Source organism: Hemiscyllium ocellatum, chromosome 6, assembly GCF_020745735.1.
Source record: "Hemiscyllium ocellatum isolate sHemOce1 chromosome 6, sHemOce1.pat.X.cur, whole genome shotgun sequence".
Taxonomy (NCBI): Eukaryota; Metazoa; Chordata; class Chondrichthyes; order Orectolobiformes; family Hemiscylliidae; genus Hemiscyllium; species Hemiscyllium ocellatum.
In genome coordinates this window covers 91,099,052-91,124,056 of record NC_083406.1, presented here as the reverse complement: position 1 = coordinate 91,124,056, position 25,005 = coordinate 91,099,052, and the positions used below count along the sequence as shown (strand labels likewise).

The 25,005-nt window shown below is 40.7% G+C and overlaps 1 protein-coding gene across 1 annotated transcript in view; it reads right to left on the bottom strand.

Moving 5' to 3' along the window:
* Nucleotides 1-25,005, bottom strand: part of brca2 (BRCA2 DNA repair associated) — a 121,904-nt gene that overhangs the window by 65,555 nt on the left and 31,344 nt on the right. Inside the window, exons 11-15 of the mRNA XM_060826976.1 lie at nucleotides 21,016-21,114; nucleotides 17,138-17,216; nucleotides 10,420-10,868; nucleotides 6,592-6,782; nucleotides 1,363-1,550 (exon numbers count right to left, since the gene is read on the bottom strand). Of these exons, the coding sequence (XP_060682959.1) occupies nucleotides 1,363-1,550; nucleotides 6,592-6,782; nucleotides 10,420-10,868; nucleotides 17,138-17,216; nucleotides 21,016-21,114 (1,006 nt within the window). The remainder of the gene's footprint in view (nucleotides 1-1,362; nucleotides 1,551-6,591; nucleotides 6,783-10,419; nucleotides 10,869-17,137; nucleotides 17,217-21,015; nucleotides 21,115-25,005) is intronic.

The following is a 25,005-nucleotide window of genomic DNA, read 5'->3' as shown; positions in this document are numbered from 1 at the left end:
CGGTAAAAAGAAAAGAACAGACTAACCAAGCTTTGTTAGAGGGTGCAAGTCTGGAGGCAAATTGCAGGCTAGGTCACGGTTAAAACAGTTCCAACAGATACAATGACCTCACAAAGAGCACGGTGTTTATACAGATAGTTGAAGTAGGCCATTAATGAGGTCAGCACCTGGGAATTGGTTCCAGCAAGCCTGGAAGAGATGCTGTGTTCAAGCAGATGGTCTTTGCTGAATGGTAATTAAGCCATTAGGAAAACATTCAGTTGAATCTGTCTTTTCAGAGTAGACTAGCTTGGTTGACGACAAGACAGCACGAAGATTTGAAAGCTCCTTGCCTCATCTGTTCCAGTGCTTTTTGGAAGCGCAAATAATAGAAAACAGAGTGCCAACTATTGCTGCCTTTTGTCTGGGCAGACAGAGAAGGTGACTGTGATTGGCAATTCCAGAAAACCAATGAAAAATTACCTATCTATGCCTGTGCAACAATACATTGTGAAAGGTACTTAAGAGATCTAGCCAGCTTTGTTATTTTCTTTTATTTATCCAGTGTTAACTGTCTGTTTGCCTTTGTGTGAATGAGATCTGGAAACATATTTTCTGCATTTAAACTACAGGCGTTGATGGATGTACTGTGTTGTTTAGTTTTCTCTATGATAAAGTTATTGTGCATTTAATAAATATGCAAGCCTTTTGTTCAAGATACAAAATGACTGTTTGGAAGATGATTATTTACCCAAGTCTGAGATTGGTTCTAAACCAGACTTTTGAATCAACGTGCTGATTCTTTGATAGTTTAATTTTAGTGTGTTTTAATACAGAGGTAGAAAGAGGCTAATTTAGTTTAGCTGTCTGTCTCAGTGTCATGATGCAGTGTACTGAAAAGTTGAATGAAATCAAAGGCAAAGGCAAATCACAAGTACATTTTCAACTTGCAAACTGATTGTCAGGGATATGCAGGAATCTAAAATTGACATTAAAATCAGATCCACCATGATCTAACTGCACTGGCCACAGCAGGCTCAAAGGGCCACATGGACCAATCCTTATGGAATTGTCAAGTCATTCTTGAAATTTTTCTGTTCTTTTTCACTACTTTAGCTGTCAATATCTACCAACCAAAGGTGGACAAGCATCTTACGTCCCTTTGTCATTATATTTGTCATATTAGGACAATTTAAGTTGACTATCAGATTTTCTCTTTTAAAATACTGTGTTGTAAGTTCCGACAGCATATTAAAATCAGTGCAAACTTGCAGAATGGGGAACCAGAAGATGGATTTAAATTTCAGCTGACATGGTCAGTGCACAATTGTAACAAAATTTTAAATCAGATGTTGAAGAAAAATATGGCTATATATCTCTAACCTGTAAAATTCACTTTTTCCTGCCATTCCATTATCGTCAGGTATAAGCCTACCACCATCAGCAAGCTGCATTCCATTTCCAGCTTTAACCAGTTCCTCGCTGAAAAATTCTTGACTGTTGATCTGAAATGATTCGGCATTTTCTGCTCGTACCTTCAAAATACCTCTGCTGACTCCGTAAGTGTATAGCTGAAGAAAACACAATAGTTCATTACTAATACATTTAATATATTATTATTTTTGAATTGTTTCTTGGTCCTATTTTCACTTTAAATATTATCCATTGGTTTAGGTCCCTCTGATCAGAGTACAACACTGGCTTTGGTATTAATTCTATAAGGCTCTCCCGCTAGCCTATTGATCTACCACTTACATTATAACCTCAAGATCAAATCTAACCAGGTCTACCAAGTTACAAGCATGGGCCATATGGCAATCTAGTCCAAAGAGTACAACACAACTTTGATTTTCTTCTGAGGTTTAAATTTTTGTGTAATGAAGTTGAGGGTGTGTACTGTACATATGAGAGAGAGAGTGAAAGCTGGCAAACATCTGCGTGCTGGAACATTGAAAGATGTAACATTTTTGACTGTAACATAGACACTGAGTTGTTCTCACAGCAGTTGTTTTCAAGTTCAACCAGTTTAAATTATGCCACAAGATAGTAAAAGTCAATTGAATTTGAATTTTATTGTTTTGACAACATTGAACCAATGACCAGGCATTTTGGACAGTTAATCAGAGAAAGTCTGACCCCTAACCCCGCCCAACACATCTGCCATCTGCCCCTGCCACGCCTGCTCCCCCTGTCCGTCCCATCCACCCCACCCCAACACTGTCAAAGCAAATCAACCGCTAGTCAAAACGTTGCCATGGGAATTCACATAACTGGCAATTTAACAAGCTCATGAGTCCTCTGTTTCAGGTACAGAAGGTTCAGCTTTATTGGAAACCACGTAAATAGGATGGAGGTATTCGCTTAGTGAAATTTAATGTGAAAAAATGGTACAACAAAACTGTCTGTAGGATAATGGTAGTCTCTTTCAAATCATTGCTTTCTATATCTCTCAAACTCACGAATAGGCCGAAAAAGTGCCCAGTCTGTTCAAAATTACACTACAGGTCTGAGCAACTTGTGAAGATAACCATTTCTCACTGTTACTGTATAGTAATAACACGAGTGGTATTCTTTACTAACAGATGTAATTGTTAAGCTAAAAGTACATTCTGCCTACCACAAATAAGTAATCAGCTATATGAATTTCAGCATCAATGTGATGCCAGATATGTGGATCATATATCATAATGACTAACAGAGTGCAGGGAGATGTGCAGGGAAATGTCGAGTGTGCAGTTGGAGGTCCAACTCTAGGATCGGCTCATCAGCCTCACAAAGACCAGAGACATGGAATTTCCTAGATGGACAATCATACTCATTGGCAAGTGACTGCTACCGCCAATAAATGGATTGTATCAGATAGCTCATCCCTTGGGCTTGTTTGCAACAGGAAGATTAGCTATACTCAGCAGGTCATGTCTGTAAAACCCCTAACAGTGTCAAACAACAGATGTGATTTTGAGATTGCTGAAGAATCTAAGAATTATGCTAGCAACCAACTTAAAATTGAAATAATTTAAACCAATTTGTTAGGCTTGCAAATGGCTCACTTACACTTGCAAGAAGCTCCGTATATTCAAACACAGGGCCCTGTCACCTAGAAATAGGCAGTACATGCTCAGACCTTGGCCAAATACATAAAAACCTGGGGCACAACTCTGCTCAGGACATTTCCCAATGACCACAACTCAACCAATCAATCCAAGTGCTATTTTTGAAGAAGAAGAAAAGCTTGGGGGAAACGGGGACATGAGATAGCTTTAGCAAATAGAATTAAGGTGAATCCAAAGGGTTTTTACAAATATATTAAGGACAAAAGGGAGAGAATAGGGCCCCTCAAAGATCAGCAAGGCGGCTTTGTGTGGAGCCACAGAAAATAGGGGAGATACTAAATGAATATTTTGCATCAGTATTTACTGTGGAAAAGGATACAGAAGATATAGACTGTAAGGAAATAGATGGTGACATCTTGCAAAATGCCCAGATTACAGAGGAGGAAGTGCTTGAAATGGTTAAAGGTGGATAAATCCTCAGAACCTAATCAGGTGTACCAAAGAACTCTGTGTGAAGCTAGAGAAGTGATTGCTGGGCCTCTTGCTGAGATATTTGTATCATCGAAAGTCACAGGTGAGGTGCTGGAAGACTGGAGGTTGGCAAACGTGGTGCCACTATTTAAGAAGGGTGGTAAAGACAAGCCAGGGAACTATAGACCAGTGAGCCTGACCTTGTTGTTGGACAAGTTGCTGGAGGGACTCATGAGGGACAGGATGTACACGTATTTGGAAAGGCAAGGGATAGTCAACGTGGTTTTGTGCGCGGGAAATCATGTCCCACAAACTCGATTGAGTTTTTTAAAGTAACAAAGAAGATTGATGAGGGCAGAGCAGTAGATGTGATCTATATGGACTTCAGTAAGGCATTCGACAAGGTTCCCAATGAGAGACTGATTAGCAAGGTTAGATCTCATGGAATACAGGGAGAAAGCCATTTGGATACAGAATTGGCTCAAAAGTAAGAAGATAGAGGGTGGTGGTGGTGGTGGGAGTGTTTTTCAGACTGGAGGCCTGTGAAAGTCGAATGCCACAAGGATCAGTGCAGGGACCTCTACTTTTTGTCATTTACATAAATGATTTAGATGCGAGCATAAGACGTACAGTTAGTAAGTTTGCAGATGACACCAAAATTGGAGGTGTAGTGGACAGCGACGAGGGTTACCTCAGATTACAACAGGATCGGGACCAGATGGGCCAATGGGCTGAGAAGTGGCAGATGGAGTTTAATTCAGATAAATATGAAGTGCTGCATTTTGAGAAAGCAAATCTTAACATTAAGTGTATAAGTCCTGCTAAGGTCCTAGGGAGTGGTGCTGAATAAAGATCTTGGAATGCAGGTTGATAGCACCTTGAAAGTGGAGTCGCAGGTAGATAGGATAGTGAAGGCGGCGTTTGGTATGCTTTCCTTTATTGGCCAGAGTGTTGAGTACACAAGTCGGGAGGCCTTGTTGCGGCTGTACAGGACATTGGTTAGGCTACTGTTGGAATACTGCGTGCAACTCTGGTCTCCTACCTATCGGAAAGATACTGTGAAACTTGAAAGGGTTCAGAAAAGATTTACAGGGATGTTACCAGGGAGGCTGAATAGGCTGGGACTGTTTTCCCTGGAGCGTCCGAGGCTGAGGGGTGACCTTATAGCAGTTTGTAAAATCATGAGGAGCATGTTGGGATACAGAGTGCACGTTTGCACATATGATTCTTTTATGAAAGAAATTTAATTTCAACCTTCCCTTAAAGTTTCCTCAACTAAACCTCTACAAAGAGTCTACAAGCTGCAGCTGTGTGTCCAGCTATGAGAATCACCAGATGGTATGGCTTCCTCAGACCTTGAGGAACCATCCTTTATTTGCATATACCCTGCCAAAAAATAAGAATTTTCAAAGTTTCAATGAAATCATTTCTCATTCACACAAACGAATAAGTCCTGCCCTGATTTGCCTTTCCAAAATGCAGCTCATATTTATCTAAGTTAAAGTCCACCTCCTTAAAGCTAACCTCAGGTTTAAGAAATACTCTGCACCCCGTTCGTCCCAGCAAAGGGGAAAACCTTATACATTTTCCACATTATATTCTGTCAAGTGTTGACCAGACCGCTTACATTCCAAATATTCTTGAACTCTCCCTACATCATCCTCACAACACATTCTCACTTCGCTCTGCTACTTTCAAACTTGTAAATATAGCAAAAGGCATCCAAATCTAAATCACTGATACAGACTGAACAACTGGAACGCAAGCACTGATCCTTGTAGTACATACAATATTACAGCCCCATTTCCAAGCAACATTCCTTTCAGTGCTATATGCCAGTGCAAGTATGAAGAACTGAACTTACCTTTTAATAATACAAATTTTGAATAATGTGATACAGAATAAGCAAAGGAATACACTGAAGGGAAAAGAAACAAGCAAAACATTTGCGCAAAATGTCACCACTTTCAATATGAAGTCAATTGACAAGCAATGCAAAAAGTAGAATGTTGGAATACAGAGTGCACGCTTGCACATATGATTCTTTTATGAAAGAAATTTTTCTATGAGCTTATTTCTGGTAAAGCACCCGATTTGTAATAAATTGTGTTTTGGCAAAGTTGTCTGGGATATAAATGATGGAACAGCAAAGAGTCAAAAAAACTATTTACAGGTGTAGCTACATTGCCAGAATAACTCTGGTCTCAAGCAGGGTTTCAGGTCTTTGGAACAATTTTACGGCATCTCTTTCCAGTCAAGTACCTTTGAAATGTGGTGCACTGGCTTAGAATTTAGTCATCTTTTAAAGAAGAACTCCTCTCAGTGAGTTGATTTGTGGGATAGCAAACATGAGAAAGGGAAGCGAGAGTGAGAGACAGAGTGAGCGAGAGTACGAGAGAACCAACAGATTTCTGAACTGTTGCTAGCTTAATCTGTCCTGCACTGAGGTTACCACCATAGGATTTTTGGAGATGTGAAGGGAAAGCCTTACCGTAAATAGGTAGAAGCCCCAACTAACTTTATGCAAATCTTCTAAGCAGTACTTTAACCAAGTGGTTCATTTTCCAGATTTTCATAGATATCTGCCTTGAGTTTGAAGTGCAAGTCAAAGGAATTTAGAAGGAGATGAGTTAAGAAGTTCAGTTTCAAAAGTAGTAACTCAAGAGTGTACTTATACTTTTGAATATTCAAAATCAATTTTCATTGAAATGCAATTATTTTGATGCTAAATGCTAAAAGCTTTTAGCTTGATTATTTGTAGTAAATACCCAGGGTTGTTAGATTCTTAAGAAAAACGTTGCTGGTTTCAACTGAGATAGTACAAATGTAGAGGTATGAAAGAAAAGACTTTATTAACCGTGAAAACATATCAAACAAGCAGAGTCAGCTGATTCAAGCACAGTTGAGTGTTGCACGGTCCAACAAACTGCAATATCAGAAAACATGTTTTAGTTAGAATGAGTGTTTCATGAATCAGTATAATATCTTTTTGTGTGAAGAATACAAAAATAATTTGACGTTTAGGAGAATTATGTAAATTGTTATCTATACAAAATGAATTTGCATCTGAATTTAAATCAGTTTGTACCTGCTCTTCTGTGAAAGAGGTTGGAAGTTTCCCTTCAACTGCTGAGTGCAAAGACAGTCTTGGTCCACCAGAGTTTTTAATCCTGTACAAACTCCCTGGCTGTGGACGAATAACTTGCTTTTGCTTCTGGATTAACCTCTTCTCCTGAAGACCTCTTGCACATCTCAGATTCTGAACCATCCTAGAAATACCTGTAAACAAAAAAAATCAAAATAATTATTTGCAGGAGAATCCGAAAAATACTCACTGTGATCACTCTATCTATGCAGTATTTTTAACCTTACTACAAGACAGCTGACAGGTCTAGCACCATCTCCTTCTTTTACAGTTAAGAAGTTTCAATAATTTGTGACTCTCACACTTTGTGAAATAAGCTGGGATGGGACCCAGGGAGATAGTGAGCAAAGAGATCAGTCTGGCAAAGGTAGAGTTGGGCAAAGGAGCAAGTCAAACAGGGCAGGCAGAAACAAAGCAGACACGGAGGTACAACTGATAAATTAAACTGCATTAATTTCAATGTAAGACAGATGAACAGGGAAGGTAGACAAACTCAGGGCATCATTAGGAAGATGGAACTGGGATATCATAGCAATTACAGAGATGTGGCTCAGTGATGGACAGGACTGACAGTTAAATATTCCAAGATACAAACGCTATAGGAAGGCTAGAAAATGGGTCAAGAGAAGAGGGAGAGTGGTGTTTTTGATAAGGGACATTACGGCTGTATTTGGGGGGACATTCCTGGGAATACCTCCAGGGAAGTTATTTGGGTGGAACCTAGAAATAAGAAAGGGATAATCATCTTTTGACCCCCTCCCCCAAAAGTCAGCAGAAACTTGAAAAACAAATCTGTAAAGATATCTTAGTTGTCTGTAAGAATAATAGGGTGGTAATGGTAAGGGATTTTAACATTTCAAACACAGAATGGGACTGCCATAGTTTAGCATTTAGATGGAGAGGGATTTGTTAAGTGTGTTCAAGAAAATTTTTTGATTCAGCATATGAATGCACCTACTAGAGAAGGTGCAAGCCTTGACCTAATCTTGGGAAATAGGGTAGGGCAAGTGACTAAGTTGTCAGTCGGGGAGCACTTTGGGGACAGTGACCATAATTCTACTAGTTTTAAAACAGTGTTGGAAAAGGATTGACAGTAATTTTAAATTGGAGGAAAGCCAATTTTGATTGCATTAGGTAAGAATTTTCAAAAGTTGATTGGGGGTGTGGAAGTTCGCCAGTAAAGGGATGGCTGGAAAATGGGAAGCCTTCAAAAATGAAATAGTGAAAGTCCAGAAACAGTATGTTCCTGTTAGGGTGAAAGTGAAGGCTGGTAGGTACAGGGAATGCCGGATGACTTAGAGAAATTGAGCTTTTGGTTAAAAAGGACTTATACACTTAATGGTAAGGTCTTCTGGAATGTTGCTGAACAAAGAGACCATGGAGTGCAGGATCATAGCTCCTTGAAAGCGGAGTCACAGGTAGATCGGGTAGTGAAGGTGTTTGGTATGTTTTCCTTTACTGGTCAGAGCAGTAAATACAGGAGTTGGGATGCCATGTTGCAGCTATACAGGACATTGGTTAGACCACTGTTGGAATACTGTGTGCAATTCTGGTCTCCTTCCTATCGGAAAGATACTGTGAAACTTGAAAGGGTTCAAAAAAGATTCACACGGATGTTGCCAGGGAGGCTGAATAGGCTGGGGCTGTTTTCACTGGAGCGTCCGAGGCTGAGGGGTGACCTTATAGCAGTTTATAAAATCATGAGGAGCATGGGTAGGATAAATAGACAAAGCCTCTTCCCTGGGATGGGAGAGTCTAGAACTAGAGGGTGAGAGGGGAAAGATATAAAAGAGAACTAAGGGGTAGATTTTATCATACAGAGGGCGGTAGGTGTATGGAATGAGCTGCCAGAAGTGGAGGAGACTGATACAATTGCAACATTTAAAAGGCACCTGGATGGGTATATGAATAGGAAGGGTTTGGAGGGATATGGGCCGGGTGCTGGCAGGTGGGACAAGATTGGGTTGGGATATCTGGTCAGCATGGACAAGTTGGACCAAAGGGTCTGGTTCTGTGCTGTAAATCTCCATGATTCTCTGACTCTAAAGAAACTACGTCAGATATAGACAGTACAGATCATGTGAATCCTTAGAAGAGTTGGCAGTAGGAACCAGGAAGGCAAAAAAAGGGACATGAGGTAGCTTTGGCAATTAGGGTTAAGGGAGAATCCAAAGGGATTTTACAAAAACATTAAGGTTAAAAAGGGTAACTAGGGAGAGGATAGGACCCCTCAAAGATCAGCAAGGCAGCTATATATGAAACTGCAGGAGATGGGGGAGTACTAAACAAGTATTTTGCATCAGCGTTTACTGTGGAGAAAGATATGGAAGATACAGAATGTGGGGAATTGGATGGTGCCAAATTGAAAAATGTCCATATTAAAGAAGTAGTGGTGCTGGATGTCTTAAAACTCAAACGGTGGATAAATCTCCAGGACCTGCTCAGGTGTACCATAGAACTCGGAGGGAAGCTAAGAGAATGCTGGGCCCCTTTATAGGATATTTGGATGAGCAATAGTCACAGGTGAGGTGACAGAAGACTGGAGGTTGGCTAACATGCACCACTATTTAAGAAAAGTGGTAAGGAAAGGCCAGGGAACTATAGATCAGTGGGCCTGACATTGGTAGAAGGCAAGTTGCTGGAGTGAATCCTGAGGAACAGGATTTACATATATTTGGATAGGCAAGGACTGATTAAGGATAGTCAACATGGCTTTGTGCGTGGGAAATAATGTTTCACTAACTTGATTGAGTTTTTCAAAGTAACAACAAAGAGGGTTAATGAGGGCAGAGCAATGGATATGATCTATATGGACTTTGATCACATGGAATAAAGGGAGAACTGGCTCGAAGGTGGAAGACAGAGGGTGATGGTGAAGGGTTGCTTTTTAAACTGAGGGCCTGTGACCATAGAGTCATAGAGAGGTACAGCATGGAAAGAGACCCTTCAGTTCAACTCGTCCATGCCGACCAGACCAGTGGTGAGCCAAAAGAATCGGTGCTGGGTCCACTGCTTTTTGTAATTTACATGAATGATTTGGAGGTGAACATAGGAAGTATAGTTAATAAGTGCGAGAAATGGGTTGGACACAGCTGACGGTCCAGTCAACCAGAGTGGCAGGGAATCCTCAGTTGAGAAAGTGTAGCCCACTGAAAAAGGTCAACAGAACAGAGTGATGGAGATGGAGAAAATTGGAGAGCAGGATGGAGTCATTACAGGAAGGGAGTGAGAATGTATTATCAAGGTAATGTTAGGAGTTGATAAGCTTACAATAGATATTGGGAGACAGTAGTGTATTTCAACGCAGTAACATTTACACTAAAATGTTCTATACTACCAAGCAATTATGTATTCTAATATTAGCTGGATTAAAGTCACTGTAAAATGTCTAAAAATACAGTTTTATTTTTAGTCAATATACAACAATCCCAACTCTGGACTGAAACTAGACAAGTGAAAGGAGGAGAGCAATAAAATTCACCTTGCTATATAAAGTTCAAACTCTGCCACATTAATTATTTCTGTTTAGGATTCTTTATGTTTAATGGGGAATAATTAGTGTATTGTAGGACCTCAAAACTCTTCCTACAATTTAAGAGTTTCAAATTCCAAATTTATCTTGTGTAATCAACATTTCCTAGTTACCCTTCTTCACAAGAACTGAGCTGTCATCAAGTCCATTCATCTTTAGCTTTTCAACATCGTTATAAACAAGTAACAGAAATATATTACTCTAAATTAAATAATTAACACAAGACAGACAAATAATACCTTCAGCAGCAGGTTGAAGTTCTTCTGAAATATCAGACACTGACTGGAATTCATCTCGAATATTTCTAGGTAGTACTGACTTATGTTTTAATATGCTGTCATCTTGTACCAGTGTATTGAGATTCATAGCCTTTGCTGAAATCCCAATTTCAGCTGGAATTGAAGAATTGATGAATTTCACATTGTCTTGGCTTTCCATTGGATTTGAATTTGAAATAGTTTTGAATGGTGGGACAAAAATCTTTGCTGGCTTTGATGTAGTCTGTCCACTGCTGTTCTGTTCAATGCAATCACTTAAACACCTTTGGAATGGAGGTTTGAATACTGCCCGTTGTCCTTTCAGTGAACTGACTTCATGTTGAAGGCACAAATTATGCTGAATTGAGTCTTCTTGGATAGGGAACGTGACATTGGGAGAAATCGACTGCTGATGAATTCTGTTTGAAACACTGTTACAATATAGATTTTAAAATGTTAGAACAAATATGCAAGGTTTCCTTTGAAAGGAAATCCAATTTTTTGCTAGGATGACTCCCTCCATTAAACATTTTTTCAGATCTAGCTTTTTAGGCGATATTCACTAGGATTGTACCTTTGAATACCTAAACGAGACCCCAAGTTTAAATTGCAAGTTTAACTAGGAGTTTAAATGAATACCGACTGTACATTTTGCTTCTGCTACTTAAGAATGAACTCAAGATTACTTACTGAATCCTTTGGTCAAATATGCTCATTATAAAAATCAACTAAGTAGTAGCAAGAAGGGGGTAGCAAAAAGGGGTAGCAAGCAAGTAGTAGCAAAAAAGAAAACTACACTGACCTTTCCAAATTTTGGAGTGATAAAGTTAGCATGTCAATATAGCCACTGACACACGAGCACCTGCACAAACTACTGAAATTTATAAATTTCATGATTTCATTTTATGAAATTTATAAATTTCATAACTTCAAACTCTGTGGCACTGTCCTTTGCAGGAACACTGACGGGGAATGGAGGTAGTGACAAATTCTCAAAAAGGGCATTCATAAAACATCAAATTCAGAATTATTTTCACAGTCCAGACATTTCCAAATGTGGATGATAAATTCTAAATCCGCCAGATTTTAAAAAGTCTGTTAAAGATTCCAGATCCATTAACAGGATAAATGTTTGCCTTCAGCAGCCATTACATAAAAGCCAACTTGAAAAACTAGAGTCCAAAAAAAACAGAATACAGGTTGACAATAATGATGCTTGACTTCAACCATGCTGTTGTGTACAAGTACGAAAGCTGGAACTTTCCAACTACAGAGAGAAGGCAAATCAAAGATTGGGCTGGGCACAGTAGATTGCCAATGGCCTTGGGAAAGGATGCCTGAGAATTGCCTACCATGCCATTTTGCCAATGTAGGAAGGTGAGGACATTACTGGAAGGACAGTTAAACTATTTAAGTGGTCAATTAAGGGACTCATTGTTTCTGCGGGCACTTTGCTCACATGAGATGAGCATGCTGCCAGGTGGGGAGATGGCCAGTTCCCAATAAATTTCATAGAAGTGCAGAGATTCTCATTTATAGCCACTCCAAGGGCCATGCAGGGGTCACCAGCAGGGATAGCCACCTTCATGGCAATACTGTTTACAGCATGGACTAACTACCATTTATTGCCAAGCCTAGCCTGCTTAGGCCCAGTCACCCCAACCAGCTTTCTTTAGGGATGCTCAGTCTACACCCATGGAAATCTCTAGATCACTTGGAAAAATTCATTAAAAGGAGACCAATGAGGAAAAGTCTCTTCTGTAAATAAAATTGAAGAAAACGATCAGGAGAGCTGTTCTATAATCATTAGCTAGCTTTCTCCCATACTTGCAACTTAATCTTATGCCTGTTCTTATGCACCAGTGTAATACTGTCTTTTCTAGAAAACTAATACTTTCCTAATGTGCTATTGTTTTAATTTTAATGGGGATATGATCATTATTGAAGATATTGATGAAGTATTTGACTTCTGAGATTCCAAATACCTCATGCTAATATAAATCTAAAAAAGTACTGTTAATGTGTGATAGTGTCACTAAAAGTACTGAGTTAGTGAGATTGAAAATGTAGTCCTTGAGCAAGTAAAATTATTGGCCTCTGCTGAATTGCTGACCCTCAGATTGGGCCAGCAACCCTTCAAGGTGGACTGCTCTCCTTATCAGGAGAGTGGCACAAGCCATTTAATTGGTTATCACCAGTCAAATGCTGCTCATAGTCTGGTACCCACTAAAGCAAGTTCACCTCGCACCTTTGGCCTTGATGACAGGATTTCAATTCATTTGTCAAAATAAGAAAGTCAATCGCCTATCAACACTTCTGCACATCTCCCACTGAATAATGATCAGCAAGCTTCATGTGGTCAGGAAGGAGAGATTGCATCCAGAGTGAAATACAGCCCAAGTGAAAAAAATAGTTCAGGAATTTTGAAGCAGCACAGAAATTCTGTGCAGAGGGAAAGAGGTTTTTTTTGCTTGATTTGTTTTGGCTCATAGTTTGAGTTTTCTTAAACAGGATGAATTAAAACCATGATCAATGCCCCTAAACAAGAGTGACATCTCAGGGTAAACAGTAAGTTCATTGGTTGGTAAAAACCACTAATTTGGATATTACAGATTACTTTCATCTTGAAGGTAACTATGGGAAATATTTACAGCTTACTAACTAAAAGACTAGGATGAAGTTTTAAAAATCAAATTATGAATCAAGTAACGAAAGTAGAGAAGTTGGGCTAGGTAAGTGTTCTAAGTGTGGTGCTGGGAAAACACAGCAGGTCAAGCAGCATCAGAGGAGGAGAGTCGACGTTTTGGGCAAACGTCCTTCATCAGGAATGAGGCTGTGGGCTGACTTTTGGGGGGGGGGGGGGGGGTGCAGCAAGGTTGCTGAGAATGCAATAGGGAGATGGAGGTAGCGGTGATAGGTCAGAGGGGAGGATGGAGCAGACATTGGGAAGGAAGATGGTCAGGTAGGACCAGTCACGAGGGCAGTGCAGAGTTGGAAGGTTGGATCAGGGATAAAATGGGGAGAGAGGGGAAATGAGGAAACTGGTGAAATCTACATTGATGTCAGGAGGTTGGAGAGTCCCGAGGCATTGGATGAGGCGTCCTTTTTCCAGCTGTCGGGTGGTTAGTGAGTGATGATGGAGGAGGCCCAGGACCTGTACATCCTTGGCGGAGTGGGCTGGGAGAGTTGGAAGTGTTGTGCCATGGGATAGTGGGGTTGGTTGGTGCAGGTGTCCCGAAGACGTTCTCTGAAGCACACTGCGAATAGGCACCCTGTCTCCCCAACGTAGAGGAGACCGCATCGGGAGCAACGGATACAGTAAATGTCATGTGTGGAAGTGCAGGTGAAACTGATGGATTTGGGAGGCTCCTTTGGGGCGTTGGACGGAGGTGAGGGGAGAGGTGTGGGCACAGGCTTTGCAATTCCTGCGGTGGTGAGAGAAGGTGCTGGGAGGGAAGGATGGATTGGTGGTGTGCGTGTGGACCGGACGGGGAGTGGGAAGAGAAATATATTTCTGGTGGTGGGGTCTGTTTGTAGGTGGGGGAAATGGCAGAGGATGATACGATGTATACGGAGGTTGGTGGGGTGGAAAGTGAGGACCATGGGGGGTTCTGTCCTTGTTGCGATTAGAGGGGTAGGGTTCGAGGGCAGAGGTGTGGGACGTGGATGAGATGCACTGGAGAGCATTATCAATGATGTAGGACAGGAAATTGCAGTCTTTAAAGAAGGCAGCCATCCGTTGTGTTCTGTGGTGGAACTAGTACTCCTGGGAGCAGATGCGGCAGAGGTGGAGGAATTAGGAATAAGGGATAGCATTTTCACAAGAGGCAGGGTGGAGGAGGTGTAGTCCAGGTAGCTGTGGGAGTCAGTGGCTTTGTAGAAAATGTTAGTGTTGAGTCGGTCATCGTTAATGGAGATGGAGAGGTCCAGAAAGGGGTGAGAGGTGTCTGAGATGGTCCAGGTGAATTTAAGGTCAGGGTGGAATCTGTTGGTGAAGTTGATGAACTGTTCAATCTCCTTGTGGGAGCACGAGGTGGCGCTAATACAGTCATCAATGTAGCGGAGGAAAAGGTGGGGAATGGTGCTGGTGTAACTATGGAATGTGGACTATTCCACGTAACTGACTTAGGCACAGACATCGATAGGGTTCATGGAGGTACCCATTGCTACCCCTTTCGTCTGAAGAAGGGGGAGTATTCAACGGTGAAATTATTAAGGGTGAGGACCAATTCAGCGAAACAAACGAGTGTGTTAATGGAAGGGTACTAGTGGGGACATTCAAAGAAGAAGAAACAGAGTTTGGAGGCCCTGGTCATGGCGGATGGAGATGTAAAGGGACTGGATGTCCATGGTGAAGATGAGCTGTTGGGGCCCAGGGAAACAAATGTCTTGGAGGAGGGGGGCAAGGTTGGTGTCCCCAACATATGCGGGGAATTCCTGGATTTGGGTGGGGACGGGCAGTTTTGCCCGACAAGTCGAAGATCTATCACCATTATCCCCACCGGCATCTTCCTATCACACTCTCAGCTACCTTTCCCCAGCCCTAACCCCCCTCTCATTTACTCCTGATGAAGGGCTTTAGCCCGAAATGTCGAATCTCTTGCTCCTTGGATGCTGCCTGACATGCTGCGCTTTAACCAGCAACACATTTTCAGCTTAGAAACGTCCACCTTCTTCCTCAATCTTGGATTTCCCCAGCACCATGACAGACAATCCCTCAGCCGAGATGTGACCCTCCTCCCATACTTCAACCCTCACTCCCCTCTCTTCCTCCCACAACAATTGGTCCCCCTTGTCCTCATCTATTATCTCATTAACATCAATATGCAGAGGATCATCAGCCACATTTTCTCCTCTCTTCCCTTGTCAGCCTTCCACAAGGAATATTTCCTCTTGAATATCATGGTCTTCTCTTCCTTCACTCCCAACTTGCCCCCACCTTCCCCCCCCTGCTATCAGAGGTGGTGCAAAACCTGACAATTTACTTGCTTTCTTCTCAAAATCCAAGGTCCCAGAAACATCTTCCGGGTGAAGCAGCAACATTGGAGAAACGAAGCACAAACTGGATAACTGCTTTGCAGAACACCTATGCTCTGTCCACAAAAAACAAAAGACTCCGTTTTGAAGTTGTTTGCCACTTCAATACAACATCACGCTCTGTCTCAGCCTTGCTACTCTAGCGAAACTCAGCACAAGCTGGAAGAACAGCACCCCATTTTCTCCTTGGGATCACTATAACCTTCTGGACTTAATATTGAGTTCAACAGTTTCGGACTTGAGCTTTTTTTAATGCTTTCACTCGCCCTGACACACCAGGGCTCGTCATTACACGGGCTGCTACCACACATTACTCGATATCAGCTACTAATTGTTTCCATTAGCAGCTATTCATTCCCTAATTGACCTTTAACCACTCCTTTAACCGTACAATGGTTTCTCTCTCTCTCGGCTCCCCCCTATCAACCTTCTGTATAAAAAAAGCATCCATTTCCATCAATTCTGAAGGGTCACCTGACCTGAAACATTAATTTCTTTCCACAGATGCTGGAGACCTGCTGAGATTTTTCAGCATATTTGTTTTTTGATTTCCAGCATCCACAATTCTTTTGGTTTGTTTTCCCTCTATCTTTCATACTTCAACTTATACTCGTTTTGTGCTTTTTCACTTTCTCCATCATTAACACTCCTTTGTCTTTTGCACTGAATTTCTGCCTGTGTCAATATATTGAAACCTATATTTCAATACCGTTCAAAGCCAAATTGGGGTGGCACAGTGACTCAGTGGTTAGCACTGCTGCCTCACAGCATCAGTGACCCAGATTTGATTCCAGCCTCAGGCTATTGTCTGTGCGAGTTTGCGCATTCTCCCCGTGTCTACATAGGTTTCCTCCCACAATCCAAAGTTGTGCAGGTTAGGTGAATTAGACAGGGGTAAATATTGGGTAAGGGCAACGGGCCTGGGTGGGTTACTCTTTGGAGGGTCGGTGTGGACTTGCTGGGCCAAAAGGGCCTGTTTCCACATTGTAGGGATTCCATGACTCTATGAAGACCTCTAGTTTGTTTCAGATTGCCAGCAACTACATTATTTCACCTTTTGCTGGGACACAGATACCCTAGCAGAAGAAATGGTACAAGCAGAATTCATAATAGATTTTAAAAGCTAAGTGAATAAATAGTTGGGGTGGGGGTGGGAAGAAGTTGAGAGCATGAGGAAAAAGCAAAGAATTCTTAAAAATTAAGAGGTGGACTTGAAAATGACACTTTTAATGCAAATACTGAACATAATTTAAGTTTTACTTTTGCTATAAAGCAGTAAAATTACACAAATTACAACTCAGTGTTAGCACTGCTGCCGCACAGCTCCAGGGTCCCAGGTTCAATTCTAGCCTCGTGCGACTGACTGCGTGGAGTTGGCACATTCTCCCTGTGTCTGCGTGGGTTTCCTCTCGGTGCTCCGGTTTCCTCCCTCAGTCCAAAGATGTGCACGTCAGGTGAATTGGCTATGCTAAATTGCCCATAGTGTTAGGTGCATTAGTCAGAGGGAAATGGGTCTGGGTGGGTAACTCTTCGGAGGGTCAGTGTGGACTGGTTGGGCCAAAGGGCCTGTTTCCACACTGTAGGGAATCTAATCTAATCTAAACTGCAGTTTCTTTTTAAAACAGAAGTTAAAGTTAATTTCTGAAAAAATTAATAAAATTACCTTTTGTCTACAGATAGACCACAAGCAACAGATTTCATTGGGACAATATACATGAATTTCCTTCGGTCACAAAGTACTCCTGGAGGGAAAAAAAAACGTTTTCTCACAATTTATTTAAAAAACTCAAAGCTCATTAAAACTCTTCATTTTAAATACCCTGCATCAGAGACGGGAACAAATGCTGGCCAGCCAGTGACACCCACACCCCACAAAAGAATTAATAAAAAAGTCTCTTCTTATATTTTTCCCCATTCCAAAGAGAAGAGTTCTACTAACATTTGGTAATTAAATCAGTGTTTAGTAGAATGTTAAAAATATTAATTTGAATGAACTTGACGTAGAATTGAACAATTAGTTTACCCATTGAAAAAAATTGGAAATAATTTATTGTTTCGGCAAGCTTTGTTGCTTAACATGAACTTTTAAATGCTTCTTTCAAAATCTGCATTTCAACAATATTTGTGGTGCCCCTTTGTAATGGCATGTTTCATGAAGCTTTTTATAGAAAATTGCAATGTACCTTTATATATAATTTCTTATTAAGAAATCTACAGTTATTGCGAATAATAGATGAAGTCTGAGGCAGGCTTCTATTCCCTTTCCAATTGCATCTACAGAGCCTGCAGCTGCAAAGGCCCAAGGTCTACTAATGGGTATTAGTTCCATATGTCAACCTTGAATCAGGTCATTTCCATCCCTTAAAATGTTACAATACAATACAGCACAGGAAAGGCCCTTTGGCTCACCAAGCCTTGCACCAATTCCTATTCCTTACCTCAGCTCACTATGTATTCCCTATATGCTGTTTCTATCACTCTCCAGTTCACGTGTCTATCACCATACACCTTAAACAGTGCTAACATGCCTAGTTTTGCCCTCTCCAGTGGCACTGCATTCCAGGCACACACCATCCTCAATTTTTTTTTCCCATACTTCACCTCTAAACTTCTCCCCCACCCTCACCTTGAGCCTGTGGCCTCTTGTAGTTGACCTTTTGTACCCTTTGACAAAGCCTCTGATTATTCACCCTAAGTATGCCTTTCATAATTTTGTAGCCCTCTATCAGGTTGCCCCTCAGCCTCCGTCTGTCCAACATAAACAATCTGAATTTATCCACTCTCCTCTCATACCTCAAACCGTCCAGACCAGGCAAGGCCCTGATAAACCTTCTTGGCACCCTCTTCTTCTGGTAGCATGGTAACCAGAACCACACACAATATTCCATATATGGCCGAAGTATAGTTTCATGCAACAGTAATAATAATTTGCCAACTTTTCTAAGCTATGCCCCAACTGATCAAAGCAAATGTGCTGTACGCCTTCTTGACCGCCTAATCCCCACCTGTGTTGCCACTTGAAGGGATCTGTGGGCTTCTACACCTAGATCCATCTCAATGTCAATGTTCCTAGGGCATACCTCACGGTAAATATAACACATTGTTTTACATCCACCGGGATGACAGAATACTGACAGATGCTGCTCCAAAATGGGATAATATTGCTGATGGTTAACAAGCAATCACAGGATAGTAAAAGAGACGCAAGGTGCCTCACACACAACTGACAAAGTCAAAAGAAGATTACAGACCTTAAATTGCTCAGTCTTTCTATTTGTAGTCATTCCACTGAAAAATTATGTTATATTAATTTTATAAATCTAAAAATGCAAAAAATCTTTAAAAGAGTTCCAAATCACTATTAATTATATCCATGTATCTCCTTTACTTAGCTTTCAAAACTGAAAATATCACTAACAATTTTCAACAAATCACAATTTGATAATGATAAGGTTCTTGATCACCTGCTTAGATTTCAGCTTTTACATTCCATAAATCAGTAAGTGACCTTTTTAAAAAACTTGCTGGCAGCATAGTATGGTTTTGACAAGGTGGAGACAATTTTCTACATAATCTGAGCATTGCCAAAATTTCGAAGGCTGACCATATCTTTTTTCCTTCAGAGTTGCCTTTGAATGAGAATTACCAGAATTCTTATAGAAACACAGCTCTATTTCATGCAGTGTAACACTTCTAAAAAGAAAAAGATCGGGTTCCTCTGTTCACATGACAACGGAAACCATTATTTTAATTTCACTCTCCTTAGGACATAGTGAATACAGAGACAATTGCAGCCATACTCGGGGAGATCAACATACTTCAATATGACAGCAGTATGATTTTGTATTGTATCTATTTAAAATCTCTACCAAGATACCTAAATGGATCAAAAACCGATAAAAACAAAATACCTAAAGTGTAATGCAGCATTAGTGGGCGGCACGGTGGCACAGTGGTTAACACTGGTGCCTCACAGCGCCTGAGACCCGGGTTCAATTCCCGACTCAGTCAGGTGACTGACTGTGTGGAGTTTGCACGTTCTCCCCGTGTCTGCGTGGGTTTCCTCCGGGTGCTCCGGTTTCCTCCCACAGTCCAAAGATGTGTGGGTCAAGTGAATTGGCCTTGCTAAATTGTCCGTAGTGTTAGGTAAGGGGTAAATGTAGGGGTTTGGGTGGGTTGCGCTTCGGCGGGTTGGTGAGGACTTGTTGGGCCGAAGGGCCTGTTTCCACACTAGGTAATCTAATTCAAAATCAAGACTCAAGACAATAACAACAATCTTATACCACTCAATTCTGTAGTAATTACTGACATTATACACAATTTGTTGTTATGAGAAGACAAAAATGGCAACAACATACTGTCAAGTGTTACTCAGATGTAGCTGATAGAGAATCCAGATGATTTGGTCACTACATTTTGTTTCAGTGAAAGTAAAGATCAATCGTAGTCACCATCATTGAGCTTCTCACCTCCTCACTATCCCAGACAATTTCAACCTTTTAGTGCATCGTTGCTAAAATTGCATGACGAAGAGCAGGACTCACATGTTTATGATTGATTTTATTGATTTACTCACTAGATTACTGACATTAAAGACATCTACATCTACACCCACACACACAGGAATTACAATTACTTGTTTTATGCACAGCTGTCTTGTTACTCCTTGACGGTAAAATAATCACTAGAGCCATTTGTGTGGCAAATCAACTGCTTCTCAATGGTGCTCTCAGTGGTATCTCAAATGGAATTTGTCAGTATAAAGCCAATCATCAACATGATCACATCTGCAGGTGTACACTTCTGCTACTCTGTCAAGGTGTAAAACATCTCAATCTCCCTATCCACATTAACCAATATTTTCTGAAGAAAGTCTACTTTGTGATGATTATACAAGTAGCACCATAAAAGACAAATAATATTTGCTTAGGGTATTAATCGCCTCAGACTACTTTTGCATTAATTCAGGCAGGACTCTATTGAAGGTTTCTTTACAGAAACATCCTATCGTGTTATTTCTGAAAACATTGGTCAGGCAAGATATCCCCTTCTGAAACCATACTGACTATCTTTAACTTGGTTACTTTTCTAACACTGATCCTCAAGTTTGTTTCTAATAATCAAAAAGAAGTGTCCTAATTACTGTAACAAGATGAACAAGTCTAATTATAATAGATATATTTTGTCACCTTACTGAAAAATTAAAAGCTTACCATTTCAGTGGTACCTTCCCTACATTCACTAACGATATAACTGTTAACTTCTCTCACCAGCATATAAATGTTTACAATTGACTTAAGGAGGCTAGAACACAGGATGACAGCTGTAATTTTCCATTACCAGTCAGGATGTAATGTCAAGAAACCCAGAGACAGAAAAACAAAAGCAATGAACTAACAGCAGCTTTACATAACTCCTCGCATTCAAATTTAAATTCCTAGCTAGAAATAATATAAACCAAAAGATGAAGGAAAGCTCAAATGGTAACAAACAATGCCTTTTGGAGTTTTAGAACCCAATTACATAGAATTACCGGCCTACCTTCAGGATTACATAGTAAAGATTTGAATTCAACTTTGCGGTCACTGTGTATAGTTCTGTTAAATTCAGATAGCAGTTGCCTTTTTGGGAGAGGCTCCTCTGAAATAAAAATCATTCGCAGTTTCATTAATAACAATTTAACATTATTTAAATAAACATTATTTTAACAAGTATCAATGCTCATTTTTCCATTCTTATATAACTGATTACTGTGAAATACACTTCTTGTTACTCTATTTTGCCAACATTATCAGCGTGCATGTAAATGGCATGAACAGAAGTCTCAATACTTCACAGCAAAAAAAAGGACAACTAAGGAGTATTAGATATAAATGAAAATATGTGCTAAAAGGATAAAGGACAGCAAAGATTGGTTTTGAGAGAGCACTGCAGAATGGAACATGCTAAATGTTAATCCTCAAAAGTGTAGGGAATGGAGAGAACATAGGTGAGAAAAATTCAAGAAGAGGGTTCGTGAGGGTACTAAAAGTTGGAAGAAGTGAGAAAGTTCAGGTGGCCAAAGCTGTTTAAAAAAAAAGATTTTAAGAGGAAATTAAGGATTTAAAATTCAGTGCTTTAGGGACAGGAAGTCAACGTAACCCAGTGAGTGCAGCACTGATGGCTTCGTGGACAGAGGATGATGTATTGAATATGGTGGCTATAAAGGTGAAAGGTGAGAACAGCAAACCCTCTTGTAGATCTGGATCAGGTTGGTGTGGAAGGTTACATTGTCAGAATAGAAAACACATCTGAAGAAATGGGAAGAACAGCACTGAGTCTCTACAGGATGCTGGGTGTATGTTTATTTCTTGCAAACTGCTATTTTGACAACATATTAATTTCAGCAAATGTCTATTGCTGAAAAAAAGGCTGTGTTGAAGCTTTAAACCTTGCAGTCATTCAAGAACAAATTTTAGAGGAAAATAGGCATTTAAACTGCATAAGGACATGATTGATTGATTGGCGAGTGAACTTTGATTGGTAGAGGCACTACCATGAAAACTACGCCACCTGATCATTAAAAGCTGTCTGCCAGGCTTCTTGGCTCCGATTGATCAGTGCACTGTCTTGAGAAACAAATCAGCAAGAGACTATCAATTGTTCTGTTGAATTTAAACTGGTGCAATCTATCTGTATGTTCTTCAGCTGCAGAGAACAGGACCCTGAGTCTTAATGTATTTACTTTCCAGGAGACATAGCCCTGTACAAAAAGTACAGTGGTAGTAAGGATACAGGTCAGTATTGATACGACAAAACTAGGTTGAGCACCTAGAACCAGATTGAATTGTTACTTTTTTTTAAAACAAGCACTGTAGTTTTTGCCACTAACCAAGAAAAGGAATTTGGTACGCAACTGCAGTTTCATCTGCTACTGGCATATTTGCCCACCTGCTCCTCCCATCAAGGCTATTCTCCTTTCCTTCTACTTCCCAGCCCTTTCTGACTCCAACCCTGGGTGGAAACAAGACCAATGTTGTCTTCCTTTTTGTCTTGGTCTGATCAGACGATATTTGTTGCAGGCACGTGCAAAAATGAGTACTGCAAATATATGGACAGGGAGTCCTCTGCAGTTCTGGCTTAGGCTTCAGATTTGCCCAAGACTGGATATTAGGATCACTACTCTTCTAGACTGATATTAGTGTACTGAAGTTGGGACACAAGGAAAGATTTCAGTTAGCACCATTATGACAACAAATTTTCATGAAGAAATTGCAGAAAACAAAATTAAAAGTTTGCAAATATTCTGGAGGAAAATGCAGAACAAGGTGATGATTGACTAATCACCAGCATGGTCAAGCAGCCTAGAAAAGGAGTAGGAGAACCGAAGAAATAGGAGCAGGGGTAGATTAGATTACTTAGTGTGGAAACAGGCCCTTCGGCCCAACAAGTCCACACCGACCCTCCGAAGAGCAACCCATCCAGACCCATCTCCCTCTGACAAATGCACCTAACATTACGGGCAATTTAGCACGGCCAATTCACCTAACCTGCACATGTTTGGACTGTGGGAGGAAACCGGAGCACCCGGAGGAAACCCATGTAGACACGGGGAGAATGCACAAACTCCACACAGATAGTTGCCTGAGGCGGGAATTGAACCCGGGGTCCCTGGTGCTGTGAGGCAGCAGTGCTAACCACTGTACCACCCTCATTTCACCCCTCAAGCCTGAAATGCCATACAATAAGATAATAGATGAAGATGTCCCATGCCACAACTTCTCTTTTGTGCCAAATCCTCATAGCCCTCAACTCCACAATATTTCAAAAACCAAGAGTGGCACGGTGGCTCAATGGTTCACACTGCAGCCGCACAGTACCAGATGGGTGACCGTCTGTGTGGAGTTTGCACTTTCGCCCAGAGTCTGTGGGGGCTTGCTCCGGTTTCCTCCCAAAATCCAAAGATGTGCAGGTCAGGTGAATTGGCCATGCTAAATACTGCCCATAGTGTTAGGTACATTAGTCAGAGGGAAATGGGTCTGGGTGGGTCACCCTTCGGAGGGTAGGTGTGGAGTTGTTGGGCCAAATGGCCTGTTTCCACACTGCAGGGAATTTAATCTCATCTATCTACTTCCCATTTAAATACTTCCAGTGATTTATCTTTCACAGTGCCCAGAGGTAGAGTATTCTAGACATTCACTAACACTGGGAAGAAAAAAAAGTGTTATTCAAAACTTTAGTGAATAAATGCCTAATGTTTTTGGAAGTCAACCACTTCATCCCAGGAATCAGCCTCATGATTTGTTTTTGAACAGTCTCCAATGCCCATTCTTGTGTTTTTATTCACTTAAAATTTGGAGAAAGCTGTACAGAGTACTCCAAATGCAGCCCTTTGACATCTTGTACATTTGTTACAACTGTAGTTCCCGATTTTAAATTCCAATCAATTAACAAAAGGTGAAAATTCCATTTGCCTTCTTAACCGCATGCTGAACCTGCGTGCTAAACATTGTATTTCACGCACAAACATCCAAATCATTCTGTCCTCAACTCCTTTGAAGTCTCCCCCCATTTAAATAGTCTGCTTTTTGATTCTGCCTATTAATGTGCATGACCTCACACCTTATACATTAAATTTCATCTGCATTTTTGCCCATTCACACAACCTATCGATATCCACTTGTGGATTCCTCATCACAACATGCTCTCTCAAATATTTTTATATTAGAAGCAAACTTGGATACGGTGTCCCCTCCTCCAAGTGCTTAATATAGATAAATAATTGAGGCCCTAAGACTGATCCTTGTGGCACTCCACTAATTAGTTCTTCCAATGTGAACGAGACTCATTAATCGTGACACTGCGTATTGTGTATTAGCCAATCCTCAATCCAGGTTAATATATTAACCCCAATACCATGAGCCCTTACCTAGTACAATAACCTTTATATAGCACCTTACCAAATGTCTTCAAGAATACCAATAACTATATCTACTGGTTCCCTTCTGTCAATTCTGTTTGCAATATCCTCAATGAACTCTTGAATATTTGCCAAATAGGATTTCCCTTTTACAAAACCATGTTGATTCCACAGGGATTGATAATTAAAAAGATGTTAATTGCCAAGGAATGAGATGGACAAAGTGCTCAATATCAATGGATTTCATACAGTAGGCTACCTCTTGAAAAGCAGTTAAACATAGATGATGTTGTTTCCTTTCATACCAATTTAGTATCCATGTGCTAAATTCCCTTTAATACAAGTCGTTGAACTTCCATCAAATCATTGTGCACCACTGTAACTCTTACCTAATGGAAGCCCATACATATCATGTACAGTATTGCCCTTATCAACTCTCCCCATTATCACCTAAAAGCATTCCAACAAGTTAGTTAGACATGATCATCCGTTCATAAGTCTGTGTTAGCTCATCAGGATTAACGCACATTTTTCATGCTATTCATATTCCTTTCCCCACAGCCCCATCCTGATGCCTTACAAGTTTTAAGGAATTGCGTATCCAACACCTCTTCAATTTTAAGCCCTTCTAA